General features: G+C 37.2%; 1 protein-coding gene across 50 annotated transcripts in view; it reads right to left on the reverse strand.

The window, feature by feature from the left end:
- Window positions 1-18767, reverse strand: part of SORBS1 (sorbin and SH3 domain containing 1) — a 350893-nt gene that overhangs the window by 133136 nt on the left and 198990 nt on the right. For 40 of the 50 annotated variants that reach the window (XM_051981698.1, XM_051981697.1, XM_051981725.1 and 37 more), the window contains 4 exons: window positions 11395-11447; window positions 8984-9052; window positions 4918-5013; window positions 2792-2920 (listed from right to left, as the gene is read on the reverse strand). In XM_051981698.1, coding sequence (XP_051837658.1) covers window positions 2792-2920; window positions 4918-5013; window positions 8984-9052; window positions 11395-11404 — 304 coding nt within the window. In that variant the 5' untranslated portion in view covers window positions 11405-11447. The remainder of the gene's footprint in view (window positions 1-2791; window positions 2921-4917; window positions 5014-8983; window positions 9053-11394; window positions 11448-18767) is intronic. The other 10 variants (XM_051981708.1, XM_051981748.1, XM_051981746.1 and 7 more) reach the window with 1 other exon arrangement.

Genomic DNA, 18767 nt, shown 5'->3' on the forward strand with positions numbered 1-18767 from the left:
AGATAACTTTATTCTTCTTTCTCTCTAAGACGATCCAAACCCAAGCAAGCTCAGCCTGAAGTTCCTTACATCATGGTAAATAAAAGCATCTGGCTAAGCAAGGAGGGCAAAAAGTGTATGTCACATAAGGTTCTTTCCCAAGATGATTCCCTGATACCCATTCTTCCCAGACATTGCTGCCAGACTAATTACCCATAATGGTTCACCCTATCATTGACCATTCCATCCATGTGTATGCAAGGTAAGTGTGGACCAACAAACTACTCCTGCAATCCCACAAGTTGTCAAGGAGTCTGGATTTAAGACCAGGAAGACAGCAGCCCTCTTGTGTCATTAACTGCTTACCAATTTCAAGCATGGTCAAGGACAAAAATCAAGACGCAGGAAGGGTGGGAGCAGGGGGTAGGTATATTAAGAGAACAACCTCACTGTTCCCCAATGTTCCACACCTATTTTTGTTCCTTAGTATCATTACTTACTATTTTAATGACTGGACTACCTTGCTAGTTCACTTCAGCACATCATGTTCTATTACTCATCCTTCTTAATCTGTTGTTTCCCATCTTGTATTTGAGTAGTTTGGTGCTTCTCCTTAAGCACTGGCCCTATATCTACTTTACTGAAAATTTGTTTTTGCTCCCTGCTACCCATTGCGGAGTTATTTTGTATTAATGTGTTTATTTTTTATGTAATTGTATATATATTATAAACCTATATGCAACCTTCCTCATAGAATATAAGCTATTTCAAAAAGCTATTAAAAAAAGACTATCATTGAGCTCTGGTACAGACATTCAAGTCTATCTGTACTTCTGCCCTAAGTCAGCTAACAAGGCATCCAAAAGACATTATCTGTGGACATTAAAGATTCCTCAAATTCCTTAGTAAAAAAAAAAAAGAATATAAGCTATTTCAAGACAGAGAATGTTTCTTTTTTATCTTTTTCATCTACAGTTCTTTAGTTCAGTAGCTGTCATGGGATACCCAGCTTCTTAAAATACTTTAAATATTCTATATAGGGTCTTGTTAACTCAGTGTGGAGGCTGAAAAATTATGATTTATTACCAGTAAATATTTGATTTATGTATATCTATTTTATATATCTGTATCCTGGTATCACATAAAAATTTGTCAGGCAAAAAGGAGTTTCCAGGGAAATAAGTTTAAGAAGTCTTAATGTAGAAGATGCTTAATAAATACTTGTTTCATTTTAATTAGACTGAGACTTCCATTGTTATTTCAAGTCCCTAATTCCCTACTGAGAAATAGGAGGTGACCATGTGAGCATATGACACAGCAAACTGGGAAATGTGTTGTTTCATTCAAGTACACGTCTAAGATGTGACAGAGCTTGCCAAGAGTCATCAATCACTATTATGGTGGAATCTGAAAGTATTTCAGGGACTGGGAACTTCTGGGTAGGAAAATAAAGACTTTTGAGCTACATAAAGGTAGTCTTGTTGAGTAAGAAAAAGTAGGATACAGAAAATGAACAGATATTCATAGGCATGATATTATGGAAATATATTGTACTTGTATAAAGTTGCCTGCTGTTTCAGAGAGGGGAAAAAAAAGGAATAGGAAGAGAGAATTTTAAATCCAATTTAAAGAAAAGAACTAATGTTAAAATTGCTATTACATGTAATCAGAAAAAATAAAATATTGTTTTAAAAAACTCAAAAAGAACTCAACTCTAGATATAGATGTATAATAATAGAGGAATAGAAGAGTGCCCACAAAGACTGAGACATTGGCAATAGACTTGTTAAATATTAAAAGAATTTTAAACCCTATATTGCACAAAATAGGAAAAAATTGTAGTGTGGTCCAGAAGAGGGCAATTAAGATGATGAAATGTCTGGAAGTCATGGCTTTTGAGAAACAATTGAAAGATTAAAACAAAGATTCTTAACTCATAGTCTATGGACTTTAAAAAACAAACATTTTGACAACTACATTTCAATATAATTTCCCTTGTGATGTTATGTATCCTATTTAAAGTTTTAAAAAATATTCTCCTGAGAATAGTGCATGATAGAAAGAAGGGTAAAGACAACTCTGATTAGAGGAATTTTAGCCTTGTCATTCCCACTGCCCCACCCATCCTGGCCAAGTCCTGTTCCAGAATAAGGGTCCATATTGTTCCTGAGCTTTAAATATCTGGACCCTAAGGACTCTTGGCTGGAGAACAGGGGAGGTCCCCTTAAATAACAGATCTGGCCATCTTCCAGAGAAGATTCAAGTTTCCCAACTCATCCAGTTCCTTTCTTCTTGCCTCCAAAGCTGGCCCTAAATTGATCTGTGGTCCCCAGACATCTCTCCAAGGCCCAATATTTTTATCCTACTATTCTCCTGAGGACTTTGGTCATTAGTGATCTGAGCTACCCAACCTCAGGACCAAGCCCTGGCAAAGTAATTCTCCTCCATCCCCAGCTGTGTCCTAAAGAGGCCCCATATTTTGGGAGTTTGGTAGGATCAGAGACATTGGGGTCCTCAACAGATATGTACCCCGCCTCCCCTAAGCTACAAACAATAACAAAGAGAAACTTGGGATCAATCAAGAATGCCAGCTGGCATTCACACTGAGGCACACAGGTACCTACTGATCTAAGGCTGTGTAGTAGTAGCAGCCAAGCTTAAGGAAAAGCATCAGGAGATGTAGGTGCTTCTTGGGCACACAAATTGGTAGCCAGATAATGTATTTCAGATCCCTTTGAAAAGCAACAAGATGGCATCCTACATCATCCAATTTCACTTTAAGAACTACTTCTATCTGGTGAGAAAAATGCACCTGGTTTATTTTCGGATTGCACGGTCTCCTGGGGGCTCACAGGGCTGGCACTCGGTGATTCCCTGTGCGTGGAAGAGGCCCGGAGGGTCACCATTCCTTTTCCAGTGCAAATCTTGGTAGGGTCCATGTCTGGAAAGAAAGGACCCAAAGGAGAATGCTGAAAAATGCAAAACAGCAGCAGGATAGAGTTGGCTAAGAAAACAGTAACAGATTGGAAGTCAGTAGAACAAAACTTACACCCTATGAATCCTCCAAACACTTTTTACTGATGCAAATTAACCTTTGTCTACAAGTCTTTCTCTGGGAAGCATCCACAATTTATTTTGTTGAAGCTGGGGGTTGGGTAAGGAATATCAAGGCAAATTGTAAAATCCAAATAAATGTAGGACCCCTATAGAGAGCTAAATCAGTTTTTAAAATGTAAACATGTTTTTTTCGCTTGATGAAATTCATTATAGGTCTGTTTTCTCTACTGAGATTGAAAGAGGACTGAATAAGATTCTTCATGCTTAATAACCATCCTTTTGATTTGGTACAGCAGGTCATACATGAATTGTCTAGTCCTAGAGAAACCTATCACCTTTTTTTTTTTTTTTGAAAAGAAATACCTCTCAGGATCAGATCAAGATCCTAGAAACAACTAAACAGAAAAAGTCTTACCTGTGGAACAAAAGCATTATGTTTCAAGGATATTAATAGTTCCTCCAGATGAAGAGAATTAGTGGAAATAATGTCACTTAAGAGAAAATATCTAGAAACCCTAAGCCTTCCAAACCTGTTCGAGCCCAAGCCCAAAGCACTATAATCTCTTATCTTTATTTTCATAATTCCTTAAATAGTCCCCAAATACCTTTAAGAACCATGTGATTTGGAAAGATTTAAAAATAAGCCACAATAAATTTGGTCTAAACTGATCGAGACTTGAGGCAGACAGGTGTAGAAGGTTAGGTTGATTCTGTTCAAGATTGAATTATGGTCAATTTAGTAATCATGGAAGCCTTATTCTCTGCTTTTCTTCTATCCCCTTTACTAAGAACAGAGGGGTTTAGATTCATTTCAGGTAGCTTCCACTGAGCTGGATGATGGGGCACTGATCCATCCAACTCCCTTCCTAATCCCAGGTCAGAGAAAAGTGAGACATTTTTATTCTGCTTTTGAGAAGCTCATTGGTACCTTGTGTCATGACAGATCTACACAATAGATACCCCATCCAAATGCAAATAAAACATCACTAGTTCTTTCTCATTTGAAAAAAAAATCTGGAGGAGGATGTAAAAATTTTATCAACTCATAAAGTTAACTAATTAGGAAATCTACTTGCTCTGCCCATTTGGAATAATATAAACTTCAGCAAATGTCTATGGCCTGTCCTTTTCCTACATAAAGATAAAATGTAAGATTGATGGATATTTTACTTTCAGTACATTTCCTGGCACTCATAACTTGGACACGAGAGACAGGAAATCATGGTAGCTCTAAGAATAAGTCAATCAAATGTGCTCTGGTAAATACCCTAATGAGCATGGTTATGACTTGGTACCTACAAGAGATAGTTACTAGGGCAGGCCTGGGGTGGGAGATGCAGGTTTGGATTGGAGAGGGGGTGTGTGTGGAGAGCCAGAATAACCCCTTCAGACTCAGCTCAATGCAGAAGATCCCTACAAGATCCCATCAGTTTTGTACCCAGACTGGAATTCTAGAAAAATGAGAGACATTGGGTAGTATTAAGTGTCTCAGACCATCAGACCCCTCCTAGAATAGGGTTCATTTTGAATATTTGTCCCAACACCCAAACTGAACCACATTCTCAAGGGCAAAGAATTTTGCATTCTCTTGGTTACTATCAGAAATTTGCTAGTTCATGGAAATACATATATACACACACACACATACTACACATATCCTTATATGGAGAACAAAATTGAAGGGGATAAGAGACAGAATGACAGAGAAAGGAAGGAAAAGAAATATCTTTAACATGAAAAGAAGGAAGTCAGATTAAGATTAAACCTAAAGGTATCTTTTAGAATAGATTAAGAAGTAAAATTATCCACAGTCTGGAGGAAAGGTTAAGGGGAGAGGGATGGAGAAGAAACCAAACCACCATACCCAGAGAGGAGAGATACCTGTAGGGAGGACTAGGCCAGAAGAGTTTGTCACTTTCTTCACAGGAATTATTTTAACAGCAGAAATAGAGCGTGCACGTAAAGGGTCGTCAGTAGCTGAAAACACAAAAGGGCAAATGGTGCACCCAAAAGACCATTTGGGAAACATTCAGGCACTTGAGGAAACCAGCAAAGACAATAGCAGGAAGCTACATACACATACACGAGAACAATCCTAAGAGCAGGAGATGCAACAAGTAAAAATAACTCCCTTTCCCTGGTGATCCATGCACCAAATCAGGGGGACGGCCACCCAGCTGCAGGCAGGTACCAGAGCAATGAATGGATTATAAGAATACAGTTGGTTTGGTCAATGGGAGGGGTGTGCATTCCTGCCTTGAAATATGGCGCCCCACTGAAGAAGACCTGGTGGTACCCCATCTGAGCCATCCACACCCACCAGAACCAGCCCAGTGTAGATTCCACCCCCTCTTACCTCAACTGCTTCAATATTGTGCTAGGTTTCCTCCAAATAGCCCTTTCCAGTTCCTACCCACCCTCAATGTAACTATCAACTTGATATTGCTACAGTATTCACTTGAACATGCTACTTCATTGCTCAGAAAGCTTTGATGACTCCCTATTGCCTCTGGGCACAAGTAACTTTCCAGGTTGAGTAGATATTACTTTCTATACATTAGCAGATCTAGCCCAGTTGTTGCTCCTGATACACAAATCTCCCTTTCCTATCTCCATGCCTTTGTCCAGAATACATTTCTTCCTCTTCCCTTATTTTTGGAACCTCCTGTCTCCCTTTACGGCTCAACTCCTACAAGAGGGCTTTACTGATTCCCTCCAGTGGTTAGGGCTTTTCCCTCTCTGAAATGAATTTGAATTTATTTTGTATATGTCTACATGCACATAGTATGTCTCACTGCCTGCTCTTCACAGAATGTATTTTTTTGAAGGTGAGAGTCATTTTTTCTGGAGTCTTTATATCCCTAAAACCAAGCTGAATGCCTGGTACACAGTGAGTGTTTAGTAAATGCTTGATGAATTCAGTTGTAGAGGCCCAGAAGGAAATACTTTGGACAAGTATACCTGGGACAATTGGAAGGAGAAAGAGAGACTGGGGTCCATCTATCTACTGGAGCTGCAACCACCCCACTCCCAACCTCCCCACCCCAGGTCAGTTTTCCCTAGTGTGCTCTCTGCTCTGTATTTTATATTCTAGCCTCATAATACTCACACCCTACATCCACTGCAGGGATAGTATGGTTTCCTTGAATCTACTCATTTTTATCCAAGGATTTTCGAGGACCCAATCCCTGATTCCTAATATATATAGACTAGAAGAAACCCAAGAATAGATAGATCGAAACACCTGAAATGAAAGCCTTTATGAATAACTGGGACACAAATGAGGGGCAGGTACATTTGAAATATCACTGTCTCTATTCTTAAAATCCTCATATGCGAGAAGTTATGGGTTTATTGTATTTTTGAATCTGTCCCCAGCTACCCACTGTCACCTCATTAGAGATAGCTCTCACTCCTAAATATTTCATTCAGTGCTAAGCCTGATAAGGGACATCCCAGCTTCTTGTGTGTCTCTGGCACTTGACAGAGATTTAGAAACAAATCCCTTTATGCTCCCAAAACCACACAGGGAACTTCAATTTTCATACACACTACTCAGCACCAATGGGTAGAGGACAATCAGTGGGCAAGGGATGGAGAGGGGCAAAGACTCAGAATCAAGGCAAGGAGCTTCTCTCGCCTTTCTCTGTACCCCAGAACTTAGCACACTGCCCAGGACATAACAAGTGCTTAACAAATGTGTGCTGGCTGATTAATAACTAATAACTTACAATAATTTATTAACAATCATAAGTTATTGTACCTTATAATCATTATCTAATAAGTTACTATTTAATAAGATAATGATTTTGCTAAATTGAAAGTTTGGATCCTTTTAAGTTGATCCCCGCAGGTGATATACTTTGAGCATGAGTATCTTATCTGTGCATTTTCATCCCCAGCCTCCCAATCAGGGACTGCTTTGATCTGGTGGTTCCTTTCCTAACCTTGCTCCTGCCTCAACTAATCTAGTCTCAGAGCTCCCAACTGAGCTCAAGTGGGAAGATGAACCCTTTTTTCTCTCCTCTCCTTCCTAGCCTTTGGCTCGACTGGAAGTGCTCTGGCAATATCTTCAATGTACTCCTCTCCTTCCGCCCTCCTCCCCCAAGTTACTGTCATCACTGCTCTCTGTAGGCTTCTTCCTCTACTTTGAGACATCATTCCCCTGGCTCCTCCTACCATCTTCCTAAGAATTTCCCAGCTCCATCCTCTTCCACCTTGGCTTAAAGCCCTGGGGACTAACACTCGGAATACTGAGTGGTAAATGAAAGCAGCAACCTGGCCAAGCTTTAGCAGCAAATACTTTTTATAGCCACAGAAACCTCCGCTAGCCCTTCCCTGGTGCATCCCCTTCCTATGTCCCCTTTCCTCAGGCCAAACTACGTCCTTACCCCACAAGGAAAATTAATATAAATAACAGCAATCACAAACAAAAGCAACCCATATCAAACCTTCCAGGACCCCTTTTAAATGTCTGCTATTTGCATTTTGGTTATTTGTTTATTTATTTTAAAGAGGCATACATTTATTTTCATCTATGTAGTTCTTACTACCTCTGTGCTAGTCTTAGTTGATCTGTTGTTAACCCTTGTGGATTTTTAGCACAAAGAAACACAAGTAATGGATGCAGGGATCACATCCTGATAAACATTATTCTTATATGTGATTAACTTTTCAAAGAATCAAAAAGGAGTGTAATATGTTTCATGATAAAACTATATTGAATGTTATTTAATTTTGTTTAATGAGTTGGATCCTAACAATTCATTACAAATATCAATCATCATTTATCATGTCATTAAATCATTATGTGCCCTTCTGGTCTCAGTTTCCTTACCTGTTAATAAAGAAAATGAGCCACCTACATTAGATGATCTCTTTCAATGGTCATATTTTATTATTCTACTGTAAATGTAGGAGAAATGCATTTAATAATTTGTGGCTGGTAATTTTTTTTTTAATGACCAAAACACCACATCTGTTTTATTTAGTCAGAGCTCAGAAATATGTATTAATACTTTCATTTCAAAGTTGAAAAAAATGAGACTCAGAGATACAATGTTAGATAATCTGCCCAAAATCTTGCTCAGTCAATGATGGAACTGGGTCTTTTAATTTCTAGTCTGTCTGGGCAATAATTCTTTTAAATCATTGGGCAAGAAAGGTTAGATGAAGTGGGAAACTTCATCACTGTGGACACATTGAACTGGAAGCTTCAAGACTACACATTACTTCTATGATCTTGGGATTACTCCAGTCTTCAGCTTCCTCACCTATAAAATGGGAGGTTGGACAAGATGACATCAAAAATCCCTTCCAACATTAATTCTATGGTCCTATAAATCATTAGTTGGGATGATATGAGGAGAGGTTGGACTATATTATCTTTAATTTCTTTGCCAGATGCAATATTCTGCAACTCATGGTAGTATGAATGGTATAGTAGGGAAAAAAAAAACCCTATAGACTTGGAAGTTGGAAATCTGTGTTCAAATGCAGACTTAGTCACTTCTAAGGTATATAATAACATAGCAAGTCACTTCATTTCTCTAAGCTCAGTTTTCTAATTTATAAAATAAACAGGGTAGATTTGATGACTTCCAAGATCACTTCTAGCTCTACTATTTAGGGTTCGGGTAAGACAATTAAAACTCCAAGAAAAATGTAAAGCCAGGCTCTTGGGGGACCACTTATTAGACTGAGAGTCAGAAAACCTGAATTTATTCCCATCTTTGCCATTAGTTTACTTGTATGACTTTGGAGGCAAGTCACTTTCTTTTTCTGTGCCTCAGTTTCTTTAGCTGTAAAATAAAGCAATTTACCTAGATTCCCTTCAAAATTCCAAAGTCCCTTCTAGTCTTAACCATAAGTTACAAATATCCCTTTGCTAAGTATTTTCCTATACCATGTCTAGAATGGCGGGTCTTAATTTTCCAAGTCTCCCTACCTTTTTCTTGACCATTACTGGTTGAAGTCAGCCCATTTACCACTGTTTTGGAAATATCGACTTCACATTCTGAAAAAAGAACAAAAGAGAAGACAAGGGAGTGCAGAAAAGATGATTAACAGCACATTCAGTTTAATCTACAACCACTCCTGTGTTGCCCCAGACTATGTTTATCAAGCTTGGATTTTTATTCCTAGAGTATTGAGAAAAATATCTGATGAGATTGTGTAACCTGGAACTGTGAATAACCCAGTAACAACCTGATGGCGGTGAGTGTATATGAAATAAGCCAATCTCTCTTCCATTTAGACCTTCCTTTTCTGCAATCTCTTTCCCTCCCTTAAAAAAAAATCTGTCGAAATATTACATAGGATATTAAAACAGCTTTTTGGCAACATCGACTCTTAAGACCAACTCATAACATTTGGGGGTCAGGAAGGTAGATCATTCAATATAAAAATAATAATAGTTCATATTTACATAGCATTTCCCAATTTACAAAGTCCTTTCCTCACAATAATCCTATGGGGTGCTTTGAAAACAACATGCTGAATTTATTATGTAGTTTTTGAAAATCAAGCTATCTAGTTTGCTATACAATCCTCTTTTTTTCTGTTCTACTTTGTATATAGAAATGCTTCTCTTTTTATGTATATTTGAGAGGGGAACAAATTTAAACAGTAACCCAGGGAGGAGATATATAAATAATAATCTAATTTTAAAGCTAGGTTCTGACACCCACCCTTCCCTCCACCTTGGCCCATGGCTAGTACAGATAGGAAGTAGCTATCAAACTTTTGTCACCAGACATCCAGTGTTCTTTCCAATAGTATGTAAGCTACTTGAGAGAAGGATCTGTTGTATTTCAGTTTTTAAGTTTGTCTTTCTATCCCCATCTAGCACAAAGCACATAGTAACTGCCACTGGAGTCAGAAGGCCCAAGTTCAAATCCAGCTTCTGACACTTAGCTGTGTAATGTCAAATCTATTACCTTCCAGGGCCCCATTATACCACGTATAAATGAGGAGATTGGACTCAAAGTTTTCTAGACACCCTTCAGATCTAGGACTAGGATCCCCAAATCCTCCTGGAGCAAAATGAAGCAGAGAATAGAGAACAAAGCCTTGGAATGAAAATAATTTGAGTTGAAGTCCTCCTGCTATATATAATATATATTCTTATTCTGATATTATTCTGATATTATATTATATTCTGATATAATCTTATTTGGAGAAGTTACTTAACTTCTCAGTGCTCCAGACAAGTCACCAAGATTGTAATTATAGAGCAAACATGGAGCTTCATTGGTAGAGGAAATGTCTTAGAGCAGTTAGGTTATAGACCCAGACATATATATAAATACTGAGTTGCACTGAAGTTCACTATACTACAGTTGACTAGGGCCATCAATCTCCCCCCACTTTGGGGGAAAGGGATGAGAAATTAGGGAGGAAAGTATGGAACATTAAAAAGAATTTTAAGAACTATTGCCTCAGAGTAGAAATACAGCATCTCTTACCTAGCTCTCCAATGGTAATGTTCCTAGCTTTCTCCCCTCCCCTCCTCCGTATTCATCCTTTGTCCTTTCTCTGACTGGGAAAGTATGCTTTGGAATCACTGTGAAGACTACTATTAAATTAACCCAAACTCACCAATCTCTAGATGTTCCTCCAGGATCAGGATAACACTTTTTCTATTGTCAATTCTCCATTTCTGAGATTTCCTATTGCCATTACCTCCATTACTCCTCTATCCTCCCCTGTGGCACACTTATCCTGGAAAACTCCCAACTTTGTAATAAAGCTAATAGTCTAGTTAAGATGGCTGAATCTAATGACTTCAAACCAAATAGCCTGCCGTCTGACAAAACATGTATCACACACCATCCTCTAACTTTTTTGACCGGAGCCCTTCTTGAAACCATTGATATTTTGTACCATTCTCCTCTTTCACTCTGCATATTAGGAAGATGTGCAAACTGAGAGTATATCCAAGGCATATTCCATCACTGAGAAGGAAGGAATTGAAGATACACTTTCCTTTAAGCATCTCTTAAATATACTCTGAACAACTATGGGAACCATCTACTTGGGTCAGCTAATTTCACTGGAAATAAGTAATAGCTTCATAGGCCTCAGAGAAGTATTATGATAATAACTGACATTTATATAGCACTTCCAAGTATTTTATACACATTATTGCCCTAGAGTCCCAAATACTTACAAATATTATGGATTTTGTAATATAGAAAAGATAAATGAGACTGTGAAAGGTTAACCATTGCTGAAGAATACACAACTAGTAAGTAAATGAGGTAGAATTCAAACTCAGGTCTTTCTGACTCTACATTTGCAATACTGTGTAGTCACCCTACTTTGCAAGAAGAATCAGAAGATCCCAAATAAACTTACCAGAGCTCATTGTGGTAGAAGGGTTGGTTTTCAGCCAGGAACTGGTTTTCTTTCTGTGAAAACAAACAACTTTTTTGACTTCAGTGAATAAAACAGATTTCAGGGAGAATCTAAAGAATATGGAATCTTAAAATTTAGAAGAGACTTCATAGATTATTTTTTAAGTAAATTGGCTGTTGTCCTTCAATCTCAATACGAAAATGAAATCACTATATTTGGGTTAAGGTACAATGTATTTGATTGTGGCTGATCAGACCAATATGAGCTCAGAAGGCTTTATCACAGGTCAGGCATAAGCAGACTTCATGGAGAACCTAAAGAATATGGAATCTTAAAATTTAGAAGGGACCTCATAGATTATTTTTTAAGTAAATTGGTTGTTGTCTTTCAAATAGACTTCATGGAATCTTAAAATTTAGAATACAGAATCTTATAATTTTGAATCTTAAATTTAGAAGAGACCTCATAGATTATTTTTTTATGTAAATACAATCTTAAAAATAACCAATCTAGCTATTCTCTTTTACTTTATGAGTGAGTTCACCCTCTTTACATTCCCAGCTATGATGGCTGTGGGTATTTCCCTACTACATTCCCTCTTATACTTTTCCTTCTCTTTGTTTCTCATCCTCTCTTTAATTTAAGAATTCGTTTTATTTAAAATAAACGCTTCCATTAATCTGCCCTTTCTCTAATTCCTTTTCTCTTTACCTTTCTAATTTTTTTTAATAAAATGTATTTCTACATATGTATACTTCCCTCCTTTTATAAAAGTACATTTCAAAGGTCACCTCTTTCTTCCATTCATTTCTTCTGTTTTGTATAGGCTCTCATGTGCACACTTCAATTTCATAAAATCATTTTCCCTTCCCTATACCCATTATATTCTTCTACTCTTCCTATTCTGTTCTTATTTTAAGATCATCAAAACACAACAAAACCATTTCCCAGCCCTTGTAACTAATTAGATTCCCTCTCTGACCTGATATATGAAAATGACAAAGTTCTGAGGAAATGTACATCACAACCCCATATTAGAATGTAAATAGTTTATCTTGTTTTATCTTGTAAATAGTTTATCTTATTTATCTTGTAAATAGTTTATCTTATCCCTTTCAATGATTCTCTTGACTCCTGAGTTTGCATGCTAAATATTCTACTCATTCCTGTATACATATAGGGAGAATATGAAATCTTAAATTTAGAAGAGACCACAGAGATTATCTTTCAAGTGAATTGGTTTCAGTCTTGAAGAAACCAAAATGACATCACTATATTGTGGTCAAGGTACAATATATTCGATTTTGGCTATGTTATTCTTGAGAATTTTCATTGGGGTTTCTTTCAGGAGGATTTTGGTACACACTAGTTCTACTTTTCTTTCTAGTTCTAAGAGATATGGGCAATTTTCTTTTATGATTGTTTTTTGAAATATGATGGTTCTGCTATACAGTCTTTTGACTTTAATCAAGTATTTGTAAAATGCTTGGTACTTAGTAAGAACTGACATAGATACTTACTAAATGCTTATTCTCTTTATCCTTCTCTTTTTTCCTGTTTTTTTTTAAGTCTTTTCACTTTGTTTTAATATTTCTTGCTGTCTAATGGGGCCATTAGCTTCAATTTGGTTAATATTAATTTTCAGGAAGTTGTTTTTTGTTTATTTGTTTTGCCTTGGATAAAGTTTTATATCTCTCTCTTTCTTTCTTTCTTTTTTTTTTTGCAAGCTGCCAAGTCTCTTTTCAAATCTTTCTTCCATAACTCTAATTTATTTTCCCATTTTTCTTCTAGGGCTTTCATTTGGTTTTAAAAATTATTTTTAGTTTGTTTATATAATCTCTTAACATCATCTTTTCCAGAAATTCTGATTACACCTGATTTTCTCTGAGGTTTTGTATATATTTTTGGAGCTTTTCTCCTCTCATTTTGTTTCTTGGGCATCTCTGTCACCATAATAGTTTTTTTTTTATGGTGGCATGCTTTATTTGATCATTCTTCCAGATTATTTCCTCATGTTAGACTATCTGATGTTAGGGATGGACTCAGCATACTTCTGGGAGAAATGTGTGAGCTGGAAGCTGACACAATAGTCTAACCCCTGAACACAAGTCCCCTCTTGGATCTGCCTTGAATCTGTGAATCAGAATTGAGAATGGTAGAGCTTTCCAGTTGGACAGGTTCCTATACTCTGTACAAGGCTAAGGTATTCTGACATGGGTCTGAGACCTTGTCTTGTCCCAGTACATAGCTTTATCCTCTTTTAGTCCCTGTACACAAGAATGCTCTGTGTGACATATTCCTGGCCAGACTCAATGCCTAGTATCTAAAGACTTCTGTCTCCCTATGGTGACCTGCACTGGGCAAAAATGACTCATTCTGATTTTTTTTCTTGGATTTCCTGATTGGGGCTTGATCTGATGCTTTTTCTAGATCTTTGTGAAGATGTGTCAGAAGAGCTGGGCTATACTTCTTCCTCTTACCCTACCATCGTGGCTCTGCTACAATGGCTCAGTTTACTAGCAAATCCAATTAACCCAAATACACTACTGCCTGAGCATCTCTCGGTTAATCACAATTTTATTGTGCCCAAGTCAGACTTGCATCTCTGATTCAGATTTCTCTGCAAGTTATTTAAACTCTATGGGTCTCATTTTTCTTCATCTACATAAAGGGAGCATCAGACTAAATGATCTCTAAGGTCTCTTCTATATCTAAATTCTAAGATCTCATGAGCAAAGCAGTTTCTGCAAAGAGGAATAAGGTGAATAACCAGATGGAGAGAATGCCCTGCCCACCTCAGCTGCACCCGTCAAATGTCCTTGAACAGTAACAGAAGATGACTCCTATTCCTAATGCCCTCTATCTTCCAATGTTACTCACTATCTGAGATCTCTCTGACCTGTGAGATGACTAGCCCGTGATTTCTGTGACAGGCAATTTGGTATGCCTCACAGATACTATTTATCCAGTGGCTGTGATATTGTAGCTTCCTGGAGAGCAATCATTTTTGCTAAATTCACAAGCATGAGGCATTAGAGTAGTATGAGATACAGTATCTTAAAAATGAGGGTAGCCTTGCTGATAGAATAGACTATTTACTAAGAGAAAGTCATGGAGTGATCAGACAGTATGCCATTTGTGTTTTTAAAAATAATAATCTAGGCTAAACTTGAAATGTGAATCACTTGAAATAGACAAAATCTTGGTATTCATAAATCTGTCAGCTCTCTAGTTAATAGCTAGCTAATACCTAAAGAACAAAAAATGAAAAAAAAAACCCCACCAATGTTGAAAATTTCTGGGAACTACTCTGCCAGCTTTTAAAACATGTATGTGTATGTGCATGCATGTATGTGTATGCATATATGTGTATAGTTATGTGCACAGCAATGAGGAAAGCACTTGTAAATTGAATTCTTGCATATTAAAATTTATTTGTTCATTGAATCATCCTGGAAAATTTTAACTACGGTACTCTATAACTTTTTGAAATTACATAAAATTACACAAATCTCTAAAATTACACAAAATCACACTCAAAGCAGCAACAAACCTTTTAATAATTTCAATTTTAACGGGAAAATGAGAATCTTTGTAAAATGGCAATTATCCAAAGGAGCTGAGATTTCATCAGTGTGGGGAATTCCTAGCAGGGGAACTCTTTCACAAATATTTCTATGACTGACTAGATAAATCTAAGTTGAGGGACAAATTAAGTTACTTACTCAGGGTCATACAGCCAGTAAGTATCAAGAGTTATGGAAGCAGCAGGGCTTTATGCCATTCTCCACTCTACCATAGCAGCCTCTCCAAATAGTAATTACCATACTCCAATTAAGTCACACACCATGGCTGCAGCATATTAGGTAGGGTTATTTTTATACAGGGAACAATAGCTGAGTGGTCTATGGGAAAACAATTGCTTATCTGAAGGGAACACCATAGACTGGAAAGCCACTCAATTTTTATCATATTCTTCCTCAGTACTCAGGAGCAAGATAATATGCAACAACACTCTAGCTTACAAACTCTTCTTCCCTCCCCTTCCCTCATTACATAGATGAAAAAACAGAAACCTGCCAAAGTTGGACTTGCAGAGTCAGTTTGTGACCAAGCTTGAATTAAGGTTCAGGTCACCTTGTGACCACTGCTCTTTCCTCCCCATGATGCTGACTGCTTAGAAGCTCTTTCCTAGCCTGTCTCTAGAATAAACAAGATTATCTGGGCTGAAGGGAGGAAGAGATACATAAATATAGACACACAGATAAATACAAATGGGGCCAGGATTCAAACTGCAACAGCAGAAGAATAAACATGAGAGCACATTAATTAGCATCCATGAGGAGTTTCTGTGAAGAAGTGCATTCATAGGATGGAGTTAGAAGAAACTTTAGAGATTATCTAGTTTAAAGGTTTTTAATCTTTATACGGAAATTTATGGAACCCTTACATATTGTTGGATCCCAAAGCCCTCTAAATCTTCAAGCTATCACTGTACTCAAAGAAAGCTTAGATTTGAAATATATCATGATAGAAGGACAGAACTTGAAAAATGATGTGCCAATATTTATTTTTGTTTGTTTGTTTTTATCCAATTATCAACAACTTTAAGAACTCCAAGACGTAAAGAACAGGAAAGACAACTGTACAAGGAACAATGAATTTCTACCACATATCATGAGTTTTTAAATATATATATATTCATATACACATAAATGTGCAAATAATATATGCATAATTAGATAGTAACAAAGAGCTTCATTTGATCCCTTCTGCACCCCAATTCTCTTTTCTTTATTCAACTTTTAAAATATTTTAATTAATCGATCATAATAACATTCTATGGTATTTATATGACATATTTTGTTCAACTATTCTCCAATTAACAGGCTTCCATTTTGTTTCCAGATTTTTTTGTTATAAAAATGAATATTTACATATGCACATGTATATTTATGTGTATATATGTTTATGTACATATGTATGTGTACATGTTCACACACACATATACAGCCAGGAAGTCAGTATTACTGGATCTATGAGTATGTGGAAGGAAATAAGGCATAACAAAACTGGAAAGGTAGGAGGGGCTAGATAATGAAGGGCTTTCAATGGCGAAAAGAACATTTTGTTTTTGGTCTTGGAGGCAATAGGGAGCCACTGGAGTTTACTGAATGGAGATAAGGAGGGGAGGAAGATGTGCTCAGATTTGAGCTTTAGGAAAATTATTTTAGTGGCTGGATGGAAGATGGATTACAGTGGGGAGAGACTGAGGCTGGCAGACCTATTAGCCGCTAGGAGGTGATGAAGATCTGCAGTATTGCACTGTATTGTCAGAAGAGAGATGGAAGCATATTTCAAAGATATTACAGAGGAGAATCAACATCTTCATTCTTCTAAAATCACTCTCTTGAAGGTCACCACGTACCAGGGATGTATTTTAGGCAGACAATAAAGCTGGCAAATTCCTCTCTCCTGCTGCTTTGCAACTATCTTCATGCTATGTTTCCTCCTCTTAATTTTCTCTAACAAAACTTCTTAAACTATGAGTTGTGACCCTAAAGGGGGTCTTGTAACTGAATGTGGGGGTCACAAAAGTATGATGTATGATCCATAAATATTTGATTTGTATACTTATTTATATATCTATATATCTAGGGTGACATAAAAATGTCTTGGGTGAAAGGTATGCATGAATGGAAAAAGTTTAAGAAGCCCTAGTCTATGATTAGCCTGACTTACACATCCTGCTGCCAGCTTAATGACCTACTCTCAACCCTCCCCCCTACCCCAACTCCTTTCTACCTCTAGATCTGGGAATAGTAATCAAATCAACACTACCATTCCAGGAAAGGGCATGCATGTCAATCAGTGCCCTAAGGTTCCATTTGCCATGGACTTGTCAATCTAATCCATCCTTCCTGGGCCACTATTGCCCTATTAAAACCTAAGTTCCTTGAGGGCAAAGACTGTCTTGGTTTTCATATTTGCATCTATCCTATATTTTATGAATTTTTTTTTTAATGATCTCCACAGTGTCCTATTTACAGATGGGGAAACTGAAGCTTAGCAATATGAAGTTACTTGTCCAAGATCCCAGAGCTGATTGGTGTGAGGAATAAGATCTGACCCAGTTTACTGACTCCAAACTCAATTTTTCCACCTCACCATGTTGTTGTTGTTGTTGAGTCATTCAGTCCTATCTTACTCTTTGTGATCCCATTTGGGGATTTCTTGGTACAGACACTGGAGTGTCTGCCATTTGTTTCTGCAGGACATTTTACAGATGAATAAATTGAAACAGAGTAATGTGACCTGCCCAAAATGACACAGCTAGTAAGCATCTGAGGCTGGATTTGAACTCGCGAAGATAAGCTACCATACCATACTGCCACTGTCAGGAATCTGTATGAAGACCTCTTGTGGGAAAATGTTATTTTTTTCAGTCTACATTGTATGGCTTTATGTTCTCGGTTGTGGTTACTCATGTTGGGGATTGTAAGAACACCACATGGGGTTCAGGCATCTAATTTGCTTCCAAAAGGGAGTTGAACCATCCAAGGAAAATATTGTTTAAAGAATAACAGCTGAGGCATGCCTAAACAAGCCCCAACAAATCATTATGGACTCCAGTTCTGGTAGTTAGTGGCAAACGTGGTCATTGTTGGAAAACTCCTAATTGGACCCACCGGGCAGGTGGACAAAGAAGGAAAAAAGAAATGACCACATTTGACAGGTCACTGGAGCTGAAAGAGTGGGGAGAAGTCTTTTGCTGAAGAATTATAACAGACTAATTCAGGAGGAAATACTAATTTGCAAAAGAATAGTTCAAATGTCTATTGCTAAGGGAGGTTTATTTTTATCTCTTCCCTCCTAGTGTCTTCCCCCTCCAAAATTACTTTGCGCTTGCTTTGTATTCATTTTTCATTTACTTATTGTGCTTTATTACTTGTACTTATATTCTTGTACTTACTGTACTTTATTTCCTCATCACTAGAATATAATGTATTTGAGACTATTTTATCCTTGTCCTAAACAGCTTGGGGGGAGTGGTAGATAGAAAGCTGGCCTCAGAAGTTAGGAAGACAAATTCAAATCCTTCTTTACTTGCTTACTACTAGCTAGGTGACCCTGGGCAAGTTAGTTAAGCTCTGTTTGCCTTAGATAACAACTAGGTCATAAGGTTGTAAGAATAAAATAAGATAATATTTGTAAAGTATTTGTTAAATCTTAAAGCATTATATAAAACTTAGCTACCATTATTATAATTAGACAGCTAGGTTATGGAGTAGATAGAGCACCAAGCCTGGAATCAGAACATCTCTTCCTTAGTTCAAATCATTCTTTTGATACTTACTAGCTGTGTAACTGTG

This window comes from Antechinus flavipes, chromosome 2, assembly GCF_016432865.1.
Source record: "Antechinus flavipes isolate AdamAnt ecotype Samford, QLD, Australia chromosome 2, AdamAnt_v2, whole genome shotgun sequence".
NCBI classification, from domain to species: domain Eukaryota; kingdom Metazoa; phylum Chordata; class Mammalia; order Dasyuromorphia; family Dasyuridae; genus Antechinus; species Antechinus flavipes.